Raw genomic sequence first — 15490 nt, 5'->3', positions numbered from 1 at the left:
CCCAAGTGCTAGTCCCCACACATACGTTACCTACGTTACCTCAGAATCATTTGGGACACTTGTAAAAGAATACAGATCCCTGACTCCCACTGCCAGGATTCTGATCCAGTAGGTCTGAGTGTGCCCAGGAATCTGCATTTTCACAGCATTCCTAATGGTTTTGGTGTATAGCCAGACTTAAGACCCAATGAACACTCCACTATCTTGCCAAGGGAGGAAGCTCAGGTCCCCCAGGAATGAAAATAGCCCCCCATGAATGGAGGGCAGGCAGGATGGTGAAACGGATGTTCAAAGACACATCAGGAGACCTGCACTTCCATCCCACCTCTGGCCCTGACACTGTAACTCTCCAGCTGAACCCTGGCTTTGAGGTGATCTTCAGGCTTTTTCCGGCTGCTCCGGTGTTCTTTGACTCCCCAGAATACTCCTGTGGAGAAATAATGCATTGCTTTATAATGCAAAAGAATGAATCTTCATTCATTCATCTATGCAGCAAACATTTACTGTCCATTTCCTGCAGCCAGGCTCTGCGCTAAGCAGAGTTTGTAGATGATTGGGACAGGGTTCCAGCCAGTAGGGAGGGGAGCACACTAGGAGTGCCTCCCGTGTGTCAGGTGCTGTGCTCCGAGCTGAGCCGTATCCAGGTCATTTTGCAGTTGGGGGAATTCCTTCAGAGATGCTATGAGACATTCTTAAGGTCATCCAGGTAGAAAGAAGAACCTTCTGTGCACCAGAGGCTGTTCTGAGCTCTGTACATCTATTTCCATATTTCACTGATTCTGTGACACCCATTTTAACATCTCTGAAATCAAGAAGCATCTAACAAGTGACACAATTTGCCACTGTAACTGGCAGAGCTTTTTCCTTCTTTTGTTACTGTTACAGCCGTCGAGTCAATTCCAACACAGCAGAGTGGAACCGTGCCCCTTCTTTCTGCGCCATCCTCTCACCTTCCTGCGCTGTATCAGACAGTGCTCTGCTGCTATTCATAGAGTTTCCATGGCCAGTTTTTTCAGAAGTGGGTGGCCAGGTCCTTCTTCCCAGTCTGTCAGTCTGGGAGCTCCACTGAAACCTGTCCACCATGGCTGACCCTGCTGGTATTTGAAATACCGATGGCATAGCTTTCAGCATCACAGCAACACAGCCACCACAGTATGACAACTGACAGATGGGTGGTGCGGTTCCCCAAGTGGGAAATGAACCCGGGCTGCGTGACAGTGCCGGATCTTTATGGTGATGTGCCTTACAAAAAGTGACATCTTAGATTTGGTGAACTACTATCTCCTGCTAACAGAGAGTAGGTGGCAGAGGCAAAGTCACACCCAGGCCTTTGGCTTCAAGCATTTTCATGCTCACAGCTGAGTGAGAAGGTGGACAAGAATGATAGACCGAAGGGCTGAGGCCCTTCCAGGGATCTTTCCACCTCCCGAGCTGCACAGCAGGGCCACCTGCCCTCTGTCTTGATTGTCCCTTGGTTTCCTCTATTCCCCCTTTCCCCTCCTCCCTGGAAGACATGATTGCCGGTCACCAGGTCTCAAAAGGCAGAGAGGAATCCAGCAATTGCACTCCTTGGTATCTAACCAAATAAATACTTGAAGACTTATGTCCACACAAAAACCTGCACACAAATGTGTATAGCAGCCTTATTCCTAATAATCACCAAAACTTGGAAGCAGCTAGATGTCCTTCAGTAGGTGAGTGGATACACTGCAGTACATCCACACGATGGAATATCGTTCAGCACTCAATAGAAATGAGCTATCAAGCCACAGACAGACATGGAAGAACCTTAAATGCATGTTACTGAGTGAAAGAAGCCAATCTGAGAGGCTACATACTGTGTGATTCCAACTATATGACAGTCTGGAAAAGGCAAAACTATGGAGACAATGAAAAGATCAGTGGTTGCCAGGGGTTAAGGGGTGGGGAGGGATGAACAGAGGATTTTTCTGGTGAAACTATTCTGTATAGTAGTGTAGTGATGGATACATGTCATTATATATTTGTCCAAACTCATAGAATGTACCACGCCAAGAGGGAACCCTAACATAAACTGTGGACTCTGGGTGATCCTAATGCGTCAGTGCAGGTGTATTGATGGTAACACATGTAGCACTCTGGTGTGGGATGTTGACAGTGGGAAAGGCAGTGCATGTGTGGGGGCAGGAGGTATGTGGGAAATCTCTGTACCTTCCACTCAATTTTGCTGTGAACCTCAAACTGCTCTGAAAAAATAAAATCAATTAAAAAAAAATGGTGGAGAAAAGGAGGCTGATACAGGGTAGGGATGACACACTATGGTTTCTGCTGGCCACCGTCTTGGCCTTGGCTGTAGCCCGGCCCTGTCTTCCCTATGGAGGAGAGGTGTAGTGGCGAGTTAGGAAGGGTCCCTGGGCGGGCCCCGGTGTGTCCAGAGCAGAGCAGTGACTATGGGCTGCTCCCTGCAGGTGCCGTGGAGGCCGTGATGATCCGGCTGGTGAATGGCTCCGGCCCACATGAGGGCCGCGTGGAGGTGTACCATGACCGGCGCTGGGGCACCGTGTGCGACGACGGCTGGGACAAGAAGGACGGGGACGTGGTGTGCCGAATGTTGGGCTTTCGCGGTGCAGAGGAAGTGTCCCGAACGGCTCGATTTGGGCAAGGTAAGGTGCTCTGGAGGAAAAGGACACAGGCAGCGGGCCCAAGAATCCTAGGACTGGTCTCCTCTCTAAAGCTCGAGTACCCTCGACGGCAGTCCTGCCCAGTGTTACCTGGCCTCTGCCGGAATACCTCCTGACGCGGGAAGTCTCTGTCCCCTAGGCAAGCAGGTCTGTCTTCAGACAGTTCTGATGATGAGAACATTCTTCCTTTCCTTGAATTGACTTCCTTTCTTTTCTTGTCTCCCGTCAGATTCCCTCCGGCCCTCGCCTCAGCCCTGTGTCTCAGGCATGTGTCTGATCCCACTCTCACTTACCACCGTCACATCGTTGTTATTGCCTAACGCTCATGCAGCACTCCCTGTGTGCCAGGCTCGGTTCTAAACGCGTTACGAATATTCACTCATTTAATTCTCACAAAACTAGGAAGTAGATACAAGTATTATTCCCATTTTCCAAATGAGGAAACAGGCAAGAATAACTTGCTGAAGGTCACAGAGCTGACAAATGGCAGAGCCTGGTTTCAGACCCAAGAAGGGAGCATGGGCTGTCCCTGTCCCTCTCTGCCCACATCTTCCTCAGACGAATATCTCTAGATACTTCATCTTGTCCTCATACGACAAGATTTCAAAGCCTTCACCATTTTGGTTGCTTTCCTTTCAACGTGCTCAAGCACATGTCCCTTCCTACAGATGGTACAAGAGACTTTGAGCAAGGGGAGACCCCTCCCGGGCAGACCGCTGATTTGAACCACTCATCCCTTTCCTGTTTCAAAGAGGACACTCTAGCCCAGCTGCAGTCTCCTTCTACGGCACTGTGTCTATCCCTCAGGCCAGCTCTCTGTGTTAGTCTGCTCAGCTGCTGTGATGAATACTACAGACTGTGGGGCTTAAACAACAGACGTTTATTTTCTCAGAGTTCTGGAGGCTGGAAGACTAAGATCAAGATGTTGGCAGGTTTGATTTCTCTTGAAGCCTCTCTCCTTGGCTTGTACGTGGCCGTCTTCCCCCTGTGTCCTCACATGGTCTTCCTCCTGAGTGTGTCTGTGTCTCCTCTTATGAGGACACAGTCAGATTGGATCAGGGCCCACCTTAGGGCCTCATTGAACCCTAGTCATCTCTTTAAAGGCCTTATCTCCAAATGGTGAGCATTCTTGGGTCCTAGGAGTCAGGCTTTCAACATCGGAATTTTGTGGGGACACAATTCAGCACATGACACTCTCTATGCCTTGGCATGCTCACTGTGGCCATCACTCAGGCCGATCTGAAGATCTACAGGAGCTGAGAGCACTGGCCATGGGCCCTCCGCTCCTCACAGCTGCCTTTCTCTTCATCCCCACTGTGGGCTGCCGTAATTCTTGCTCAGAATCTCGCCCCTTAGACCTCAGACACTGTTATGGACTGAATGTTTGTGGCCCCCAAACCTAACCCGCAGTGTGATGGTATTAAGAGGTGGGGACTTTAGGAGGTTTTTAGGTCACGAGTGGAGCCCTCATGATGGGATTAGTGCCCTTACAAAAGGGACCCCGGAGAGCTCCCTCATTCTCTTTCTGTGAGGATACACAGACAAGTCAGTCAACAACCTGGAAGGCGGCCCTCCCCAGAACCGGGCGAGGCTGGCCTGGTCTCGGACTTCTAGCCTTTAGAACTGTGAGCAAAAAATGTCTGTTGTTTATCAGCCACCCCGTCTACGTACTTTATTGCAGCAGCCCAGCAGACTAAGACGATAGCATTGACCGAAAGTGCCTCTTGGTGAAATCTGTTGTGACAGCTGGCAGAGAGTGGCTGATTGACCCCGCGCATCCTGGCCTCTCTACTTCAAGGTCAGAGCGCGGGGAGTTCAAAGGGGCCAGCTCCACAGAGGGCAGCCCACCGGGAGAGAGAGCACCTTCCTCCCACCGCAAGCATTGGGCTGGCTTTCAGCCTGTTTTCTTCAAGGAAAACTGCCATTTCTGATTGCATGAGGAACAGAAAGAGCAAGAACAGTCACTGCTTTTCCATTTTGGGTTCTAATGAGGACTTCTTCCTAACATGTGGAAGTAAAACGTTTTTGGGGAAAGAAAATCATAAACTCTTTTAGAGAAGTCAAAATAGGTCGTTTAAATGTCATGGGCCATATTAGCCTAGAGCTGAGACTCTGCATCCTCTTCCATTCCCCTGTGATTTTGTATTGTGTGACATGTGAGGAAGCTCCAAAATTGCCCCTCGATTCTTCACACCAGTTGAAGGGAAGGCGGGCTTCCTTGCACGTACACATCAGATTTGCACCGTTATTTCCCTTTCATAGTTCAATAACTTACGTCATGTGATATTCGAGACCTTGGCAGGTAGATACCGGGTGTTATTAATGGGTACACAGCGGGAATGAGGACCTGGGCAAGGGAAGGGACTGACCCACCCGAGGCTTATCCGGCGCCCTTTTTCCTGCACTTCCTTCTTTCCCTGGCAGTTTCTAGGCACCTTCCATGGGCCAGGCATTAGGCCCAGTGCTGGGGCACAGAGTGGAACAAACCTAGTCTCTGACCTCAACATGCCCCATTTAGCGGGAGAGACAGATGTTTACAGATTCTAAACATCGTAGCATTGTAAACATCTAAGCATTGTAAGGGCTATCATGCCATAGCAGTTTCGGGGCAGAGGGCAAGAGGTGGCCGCCTCTCCTGGCAGCAAAATGGACTGTGCCTCAGGTCCAGATGCCCTCTGACCACAGCCTCCTACCCCACCAGTGCCCCGACTCTCAAGTCTTTGTACACCCACTCCTCAGCCTTCTCCCCACATCGGCTCTGTTTCTCTCTGCACCCTCTGGATGTGCTTCCTGCCCTGCCAGCCAGGACTGCAGGCCCATCCCTCTTCCCACCCTTACCCACGCCCCTGCTCCTCGTCTAGTCCGTCCATGGGTCCTGTAGATTCTCCCAGTGTCTGTCTCTCTGGCGTCCCTTGAATCTGTCCCCTCCTCTTGTTCTCATTACTCTTGCCACAGGCGCTCAGGCCAGGGAGGGCAGTGGTTAGGAGCTCGGGCTCTGGGTCACAATCCCGTATCTGCTGCTTACTGGCTGGTGACCTGGAGCAGATTTCTTAACCTCTTCAAGCTTCAGTGCTTCCACTTTTGAAGGATGATTGCAAATGTTAAGTGAGATCGTGTACTTGGTCAAGCAGTCAGCACAGTGCAGGTCCCGTCGTGCACATTTATTTGCTGTCTGGTGGGTGGAGGCAGCGTGTCAGTTGAGGCGGGTGCAGTGGTAGCTCTGATCCTCCAGGAGCTGCTCCCCACAGGGCTGCCTCCCCTCCACCTCCAGGCTGGCTCCTGTAGTCTCCCTCCTCATGGCTGCCAGGGATCTTTCTACAGTGAGCACCTGCTCATGTCACTCCCCTGCCTGTGTGCTCAGTGGGTCTTTATTGCTCTCAGGACCAACTCTGCTTTCCTTAGCTTAGTACCCAAGGCCCTTCCTAACTGGCCTCTCACTCCTCTCTCACCATCCAGCCATATGCGTCTGCTGGTGTTCTCTGAGCTTGCGTAGCTATTTCGTGTCTCCATTTCTTCTCAGGTGCTGTTCCTTCAGTCTGGAATGCCTTTCCCTTCTTCTTCATCTAGCTACTTCCTATTCAGCTTTCAAAGTAGGCTCAATTCTCACCTCCTGAGGAAGCTTTGCTGGCTCCTTCCATCCCCTGCTCCACGCAAACCCTATGAGTTAAATACCCCACTCTGTGCTCCCGTGGCATCTTCTGTGCACATCTCTCTCGCAGCACCTCTCCACTCTCCTGATTGCTGATGGATGTGTGAACATCTTGAGGGCTTTACTTTTATGGCTCCAAACCCCAGCATTGTAGCTGGGTCATAAAAGGTACTGAATAAACATGAGGGCAGGAAGTGAAGGAAGGAGGAAGGAGGGAGGGAGGAAAGAAAGAAGGAACTTCTGTGCCTGCCTGACCTGAGTCCTCCCCCGTGTAATATGAGAAACTGCCAATCCCTGGCAGTTCTCTCCGTGGTCTGGCACCATAACATTTTTCCTGGACGGGGCTCAATAATCAAATTATCGGTTTCCCTGGGAAAAAGCAGGGAAAGCCCTAAATGAGAGAGACCTAAAGAAGTCTCTCTTATTTTAGTTTAAGTGTTTTTAAATTTTAAATTGGCCCAAGAGCTGTTGGAGAGGGAGTGAGTGCGGATGGAGAAGAGGGCGGGGTGATGGCTGGAACGAAGTCTAGGAGGGGATGGAAGGGAACAGAATCTAGCAGAGCTGGGGGTTAGCCTTGTACCTGCAGAGAAGACCTTTCTGTGAGACAGACAGACAGACAGAAGGAGGTGAGGGTGGGTGCAAACACAGACGGATTTGTACGTGGGAGAAGGTGGATGGAATTGGGAGTGTTTACTTTTAATCGTATCATTATTAGCATTTGTTGCCCTTTCTTTCTGAGATAAAATTTGAATACTAGAAGATGGCTTAGTGCAAGGGTCAGCAAACATTAAGAGCCAGGTAGTAAATATTTTAGGTTTTGTGGGTCAGATGGGCTCTCTCACAACTACTCAACTCTGCAGTTGTGCCATGAAAGCAACCACGGACAAAATGTAATCAAACGGTGGGGCTGTGTGCCAATAAAACTTTATTTACAAAAACAGCAGGCAGTCGGCCAGACTGACCCAGGGTTTGCCACTCCCCAGCTTATGTCCGTGCTGTGAACTGTGTACTGTGGCTCTATAAGGAGCGAGGACTGCACTGGCTGGATGTCAGAGTCCCGGGTCATGGTCTCTTCCCCTTAGTAGTTATGGGTCACTTAATCTTTCTGGGGCCTCAGTTTTCCTATCTCTTAAATTCTGTTAGCTAGCTGTCCTGCCTACCTGTGTGTGAGGCTCAGATAGAAGCCTGTAGCATTCAGTGTAACTTATTCCTTTTATGAATATTACTCTAAATAAACATATAGATGCTCAAATGTTAGGTCCACAAGGCAGAAATTTGTGTCATTGTTGTGCTTTTTTGTTCATTGATGTAGTCCAAACACCCAGAATAGAGCCAAGCACGGAGTAGGCTCTCAAATAATTGTTGAATGAACAGATGATAAGGATAAAATAAAATCTCTGCTTACTCGTTCTAACAATGTCATCTTCAAACGCCCCTAGTGCTGTAAGTGTCAGAAGACCTGGCCTCTAGTGCCAATTTTTCCCCCTCAAGATAAAACATCACGCTGTGGCTTCATTTTTCTGATCTGTAAAGTGGGAGCAGAGTCACCTACCCTGCTTAGCTGAGAGGGCTTGTCATGGAGCTCGAAGGGCGAGCCTGTGTGGAAGGGCACGCCTCGTCTAGATCACGGCTTCTCAGACCCGAAGGCGCATGTGAATCAGGGAGAGCTTGTGAAAATGCAAACTCTAATTCAGGTCTGGGAGGGCCCAAGACCCTGCATTCCTACCAAGCTCCCAAGTGATGCTGACACTCCTGGCCCTCGGGCCACACTTTGAGTAATCAGATGTCAATTCTAAAGTTAACGTGAGGTGCCCAGAGTTGTGGGAGTTCCAGCCTCTCCGACATGGAGAGGAGCAGAGATGGTTTTCGGGTTAATTGGCCCCTCGGCGAGGCTCTATGCTGCTATCTGCAGTGATGCAGATATTCAGTGCTGCTGATTTAAAGACCCTACTCTCATTTTATTAACTCTGCCCTGACCGAACATTAGCCAGAACTCCCTGGCTAAGCACCAGCTAGAGTTTGGAGGTTCGTGATCCTCTATATGCATTTGAGCTGGTGACCTTGGGTCTGTTCCGTGTTTGTCAGTCCCCTTTACTTGCTTCTTTATTTGCTTTGGGTGTGACTAATCCCACAGAGCTCTTGGGCCCACAGCCTTTTCCTGAGTAATTTGTAAACTGATGTGTTTTCCAGGAGACATTTAATCTGCGCATTATTGCAAGGCCTCAAAGGCTTATTGTGTAAGAGACACAGGGTATCCGGCCAGGGAAGAGGCTCTGGTGAAGAAAATCATCCAAGGAGATGGTGGAAGGAGGCCTCTCCTCCCATCTCTGTCCCCGAACTCACTGCTCAGTGATCCCTGGAAATCTCTGCATCACAAAACACATCTGAACCACTTAGTCTGTGTGGGTGGTTATTGGGCAGCAAAATGGTTGAAAGGTCCCCATGACATTGTTTTTGTGGAAATTTCTCCCATGTAGTTCAAGAGTGAGTGACACTTTCAAGGTTTTAACAGTCAGTCCTGACAATTCCTCTAAGAGAAGTTGTCTGGCTGCTGAGACGGGACAGGGAGACGGGGCTAAGATCAGGGTATGGTATAAGCTCTGAGCTACCTTTTTATAGGGTTTTGGTGGATTTCAAAGCCCTTTAAAATACAGGAACTATTTATTACCTCCTTTGACTTGCTCAGGTTGACACAGCCAATAATGTTGGAACCCCGTTTATGACCTTTCACCTCATACTTTTTGGTGCCAGGTCATAGACCTGACAAGTTAGGGTGCTGGAGTGACCAACCATCCCAGTTAACCCAGAATTTACCTGGTTTTAGCACTGACAATCCCAGGAATCCCCTCCCAGTTTGAAAACTGAAATGGCCCTAGACAGGGCTGAGTCTTGAACCCAGATCTGTCCTACTTATTGTAAAGCCCTGCTTCTTCTGCTGAATCAGTGCTTCTCAAACTTCAGTGTATAACCACTTAGTTGAAGTGTAGATTCTGATTCAGTAAGTTTTGGGTGGGATCCGAGGTCCTGCATTTCTAACAAGCTCTGGGTGATGCTGATGCTGCTGCTCCAGGACCACACTCTGAGCAGGAAAGGTCTAAGCCAGTCTTCCTTGGGAGCCCTGAAGCTCAGTCACCCTTCCAGAGGGCTTTCAAATGGGCTCCCACCATCTGGAGCCTGACATGGCCGCCAGCCCAGAAAGCCCACAAGAACCGTGGGTGATGGTCCTTCCAGTTCATCAGTAGGGGCTCCAGGTGACTTCTGGTGCAGCCCACTCCCCTCTCCATTGACCCCTCTGACCCCAGAGAAGCCCTCTCCATTCCCTCCTGGAGCCTCACCCAGCTGCCCTATTCCCCTGACATTCATTGAGGCACCTCAATGCCAAGTTTATGTCTCTTAAGTCTCAGGTACAATCCTGGGAAGGCCAACTAAAGGTTCCCCTGCATGGGCTCCTTTAGACCAGCAGGTTGGTCCCATTAAGAGCTGGTGAACATGACTGGCTGCAGGCAAAACTCAAATAGATTGTCTTAGGAACCTTGTACTATACTAATTACTTATGTTAGGGATGCTTCTTCCTATCATTAAATATGTGTCTGGTTACAATGTTAAATTCTGGGGTCCCCCAGCACTCCAGCACCACTGTTTTGGACTCATAAAATGAGACCATCTGCTTTAAACTTCAAAAGATTGGAGGTAATGATGGCACTGACCTACTTGATTATGGGGCACTGGATCTGTCCAATCCAGGATCTGTCTGACATTGTCCCTCTTGGTAGGCCTTGCGTGGGTATTCACCAACAAAGACTGTAAGATATCATATCTCAAAAGCTATGAAATGTGATTATATGTTTATATGTTTAATATACAGTGTGGGCCTGGGAGGCAGCAAGAATTGAGCTTGAGTTCAGACTCTGCCACTTACAAGCTGAGCAACTTTGCACCAATTGCTTTCTGAGCCTCAGTCTTCCCATCTATAAAATGGTTTATTAATACCTATCTCAGAGCACCATGGTGAGAATGGAGGAAGATCATATGTGTAAGATGCCCGACACATAGGAGATACTCAGTAAATACCATCATCACCACTATCAACTGTTATTATTCTGCCCTCCAGAAACTGAGCCTAGAAAATAAGTAGTTGGTCTTGGTGGCGTGGAGAGGGCAGGTGGGAAGCACTAGATCTGAGAACTGCCAGCAAAGGCTGGGACGGCCTGGTCAACGACAGACACAGCTGTGCTCCCATTTCTCTTCTGTCCTGCTCTCCTGCAGATCTGCTAAGAAACCATGTTGACTTGTTTTCACAGGCACAGGGAGGATTTGGATGGATGATGTCGCCTGCAAGGGCACAGAGGATACCATTTTCCGCTGCAGCTTCTCCAAATGGGGGGTGACAAACTGCGGACATGCTGAGGATGCTGGAGTGACGTGCAACAGACACTGAAAGTGGGAATGGCCTTGCTGCAGAGCCTCCTTCCTGCATTCCTGGGATGGGGGCATTGCTTGGGGCTACCCTGGCCATGCCTCTGTCCTGCCCAGTCCAGCATCCCCCTGCCCCGTATCCCTATCCCAGGACCCTGGTGGCCTGTCGGCATTCTCCTCCTGGACAACTGCTCCAAAGTGCAACTCTGGGATCTACTGCCTGTCTCTCCCTTCCACCAGGGTTCCTGCATGTGGAGCCCTGGTCGACTGGATCGCCATTTTGCCCAGCCTTCTAAACACCATGCCTTGGGCCTCAATATCCATGTTCCCTTTTGGTCTGTTAATTACAGATGAATGCTGAGAGTATGTCAGATCAAATGCAGCAGTGGGGACAGGAAGGAAGTATAACAGGTCATTTACTCTTCAGATAATTCCAAACCTCAGTTAGGCCAAGAGTTTTGACATCTTCCTTTCCAACAAAAGAATGATTCATTTTTCCCTCTTTACTCTGCCTCTGCACACCGTTTGTTAGTTTGTGGAAATGACGTAGAGGAGTGAGAGAGAAATGCAAGTCACCTGTAGGAATCAATCAGGATTTGGCAAAGGGGAGCGAACCTAACATTTATTGAGTGACTACCATGTCTGCTACATAGTATCTTGGGTGCTAAATTCATTTATTCACTTTGCAGCATTTCTACAAGGCATGTTAGCTTGGGTAAGACCTTACCGCCAGGTAGCACTCAACTGACCCATTCACTAGGCCTATAAGTCAGAAGATTGAGAATGACTGAGACCGTTATCTCTACTTGAACCTTACACCTGAGCAGGAAGCTCGGGTATAAGACATGTGTGACTAGAAGGTTACATACTCCAAAACCTACAAGGTGGAAGCGAAAGATCAGACATGACTGGCTGCCAGACCAACCATCCACATGGGAGGAAAGCGACTTGGAGAGTGACATGGGGGCTGTCTGGATTAAACCAAGACCCACACTCAGTCGTCTGGCAGTCAGGGTTAAAGGCAAGTCGCCTGTGTCTCAGAGCTGTTTGGAGGTGATGATATTGAACCTTCTGGGTCTCTTTGGGTGGATCCTGTGATCGGGAGAACACGTGTCCTGATGAATCCTATAGGAGTGGAAGGAAATGAGGATTCCCTATTACCTCTGGGGGAAGAAGGGGCTGTGGGCCCCTCTGCAAGTCCTCAATCTGCACCCCTCTCCTAGTGACAGGGAGATCACAGTCTGCTTTTGACACTGAGGAGGAGGTCAATCTGGACCATATACGTGTTCTAGGACTAGCGGAGGTACAAGGTAGCCAGTGAACACAGACCCACCTCACCTGTGGGAGTCATAGACTCATAGACATGCCTCAGATACACACTCACCTGTCATACCAGGTGAGCATTGGCTTGCCTGGGGAAAGCGACACCTTGGACCCTCCAGGTGTAGGACAGCAAAGTTCCTGGCTGCCAACTAAACCAATATGTGCTATTGGTTGCTCTTTGCTTACAACATGCTTGTTATTCATTAACATCCTAAGGATCAGAGACTCTCCTTCTGACCATTTGCTGTGTTTACACAACACGCATGTACTCATGCATCTTTTTCCAGAGCCAATATATGTATGCATATATAAACATAGCATTCTTTACTACATAACCCAGCACATTGCAAAGTTTGCATTAAAAAAAGAAAATACTAAAGATGGAAAGATGTCATATTGAATGAAATAAATTCCCAAATTGGTTCTGGCAAGAATCCAGTTATCCCACCAATGAAGACCCACATAATTTTCTTACTTGGTCTTTTCATTTGGGAAAACACAAGTCTTGTCTTACATCAAAAAGCTTTATGTTTTACATAAAAATCTTTATGTTTTACACACTAACAAGGGTGATAAGTGTTTGAACATTAAAATAAAAGTCTGCTAGTTTACATACCTACTTAAGAGGACATGGGAATAACCATGGACCTGTATTTCAGGGACTAAAGAAAATTAGGCCTGGCCTAAAATACATTAGACCTTTTGTATGAAAGAATTTCAATAAAGCTAAAAACATGTCACTGATAAGCTTTCCATTGCATCCTTTCTCATGAAAATCCAGTGACCGTGGGGAGGACTGCTGAAAATTGGATGGTCTGATCATTTCTCAGTGGGGATTGGTAGAATGGACAGTTTATGAGAAGCTGCCTTAATACTTCTAGAGGACAACAGACACAGTTTAGACCAAGAATGTGATGGAATGTGACGTCACAAGACTTATTTGGTAAACTAAGGAAAGGATGCCAAGCAACAGAATAATAATCAAGGCCCAGCTCTAAGAGAATTGCTTTTGTACCCAATAAAGAAAAGAACACCTAGTTCCTCACATCTCCAGAGTTCTGACTTGGGGATGTGCTCCCCTGAAGAGCTCCATTCATACCTAAGAAGGTCCAGAGTTAGGTACAAGGTCTGTGAAGTCACTGGGCCTCATTACCTAATGAGACACAGGAATTCCCAGGCCCAGGAGCCGAGCAGTGGGGGTGACCCAGACCACCACATAGTCCTGGTCACTCACTCATAGTTGGCACCTCTGGGAAAATCTAGTGGCCCCAAGCTGGCTGTGGGGCATGATAATGTGCTAAAAGAAATCAACAGAGAAAAGTTGACTTTCTGGAAATCCACAAAGGAGGCATCCTCTTTTTCTCCTCTAAAAAGCCTGGTGATACCCCGCCTCCAGATCATTGTGCTCCCCTTTCTGTAAACAGCCCCCGTGGAGAAGGGCAGAGACCCTCTTTTTCCATCCTCTCTGTCTACAAGGCACCACTTCTGCCCTCACCTCAAATGCCTATGAGGACCAACCTTTGGAGCCTACACCTGTTGTAGTTAAGCCAACCACTGTAGTGGACTAGATAGGTGGAGAGGAGTTACAACAGTCTCAACCACAGGTACTCCTCAGTTTCTTCAACTTTGTTGTTTTATGACCGTTATTCTAACATTTCTATAGTCAAATGTGTAGGGGCCGGCCCTGTGGCCGAGTGGCTAAAGTTCCGTGTGCTCCACTTCGGCGGCCCAGGTTTGTGGGTTTGGATCCCTGGTAGGGACTTACTCCTCGCATCAGCCATGCTGTGGCAGCATCCCATGTACAAAGTAGATGAAGACTGGCAACGGATGTTAGCTCAGGGTAAATCTTCTTCACCAAAAAAAAAGAGTCAAACGTGTGAATCACCTGTCTTTCTCTTCTTAGAATAGCTCTCCCTTCAACCCTTCATAGAACACCGCTCCCCCTTCCCTCCAGCTCCTCTCCTCCCTCTCCACCTTTAGCTTTTCGGAGCCGAGATGGGGTTCTGACTGACGGACTGGAGCTTTGCTATTTATCCTTCTCTACCAGCTCACTCCCCTGATTAGAAGAGGCTAAGGAGGTTTCAAGTAGAAAGACTCTCAGTCCCCTGGGTAATTCTCCCACTCTAGCTGGAGGGAAGTTGAACACTTCCCAGCCCTGTGTGAGCTTTGGTAATGGTGCTTTCCTCAGAAGTTGTTCCAGCTGGCTTCACGGGGTTCACACAGATTGGAATTCAGCTGACAACTCAAGGGAACCCTATGTACCTTTCTGAAAATTCCTCTGTGCAGCTCCCTACTCTTGGGTACTGTGCCCTGCAAATTCCAGCCACCTCAGCCTCCCCCGTCTCTAATCTTTGTCTCCTCACCTCAGTGAGATTGCTGGACGCTGGGCTCCCCTGGCCATGCTGCAGTCAGACAGAAAGCCTAGGCCAGGGTAGGCTCACCTCACATGTCCTTTTCTCAAGGGTCACAGTTCTGTGCTACCTGTTGTCCAATGTCTGAAATTAAATGTTTCAAGTACTTTGGACAATCTTCTGGTTATGACAGAGGAAGGATAATTCCAGTAAGAACTCTCTAATGGCCTGGAGTGGAAGTCCTCCTTCTGGGTATTTCTAGCCACAGAGAATCATAAGGGAAGAGCTTTCATGGTCAAAACACAACACGACGTGAGGATTTGACTAGTTCTGGAAAGAGAATCTTCAGGTGGGGAGGGGGCTTCCCCTTCACATTCTCTCACAGCCCCCACTCAGACTTCTTTCAAAGGTCAGCCTCCCAAGGCTCTTGCTTGGTTCTCCTTAGTACTGGTCAAGATAAACTAAGGGTGAGCAACAAGAGAATAATTTCGGGAAAAAAATAAATAAATAATAAAAACAGCTTTAAAACAGACAGTTCTCCAAAACAGAAGTCTTAGAACCTTTAATCATTACTTGAGTTGTGGTCCCAAAGAGCTGGTACAGATTTCCTGGCTCCTTGGCTGGCCCATTTCTTTCTCAGCCCCGCCTATGTCCATACCATGAGTGCTGTCTTACATGCCACCTGTGTTCTCCTCACAAGTAGAAAAGAGAGTGCTGTCTCTGTTGCCCACCAGGGCTCCAGTCACCTAGGGCTCATTCTGGGTCTGAGGGACAGACCTCTTCCTTCTGCAGTTGACGGATTCAGATCAGTTTTAATGGCCACAATTAATCACCCTTCTCTCCCAGTGGAAACCCACGCCCTACCCACAGGAACGGTTTTGACAAAGTTCATGCCCTTCTTTCACGTGTGTATTCATTTAATAAGTATTTATTGAGTGCCCACCAAGTGCAAGGCCCTGAACCCAGTTGAGGAGATGCAGTGGTGGAGCAACTGATTCAGGACCAGACTCCCTGCCCTCATGGACCTTACCTGTTAGCTCTTGTCCTCTTCACAGTAAAACGTGACACACACAAGAACAATAATATCCAAC

General features: G+C 48.5%; 1 protein-coding gene across 2 annotated transcripts in view; it reads left to right on the top strand.

Annotated features, from left to right (window-relative positions):
* SCARA5 (scavenger receptor class A member 5) overlaps nt 1-12795 on the top strand; it is a 114939-nt gene extending 102144 nt beyond the window's left edge. For both annotated transcript variants that reach the window (XM_014737808.3, XM_023636203.2), the window contains exons 8-9: nt 2448-2642; nt 10611-12795. In XM_014737808.3, coding sequence (XP_014593294.2) covers nt 2448-2642; nt 10611-10747 — 332 coding nt within the window. In that variant the 3' untranslated portion in view covers nt 10748-12795. The remainder of the gene's footprint in view (nt 1-2447; nt 2643-10610) is intronic.
* The last annotated feature ends 2695 nt before the right edge of the window (nt 12796-15490 follow it).

Source organism: Equus caballus, chromosome 2, assembly GCF_041296265.1.
Source record: "Equus caballus isolate H_3958 breed thoroughbred chromosome 2, TB-T2T, whole genome shotgun sequence".
In the NCBI taxonomy this organism is placed as follows: domain Eukaryota; kingdom Metazoa; phylum Chordata; class Mammalia; order Perissodactyla; family Equidae; genus Equus; species Equus caballus.
Note: the sequence above shows the minus strand (reverse complement) of the source record. Positions and strands in the feature narration are given on the sequence as shown.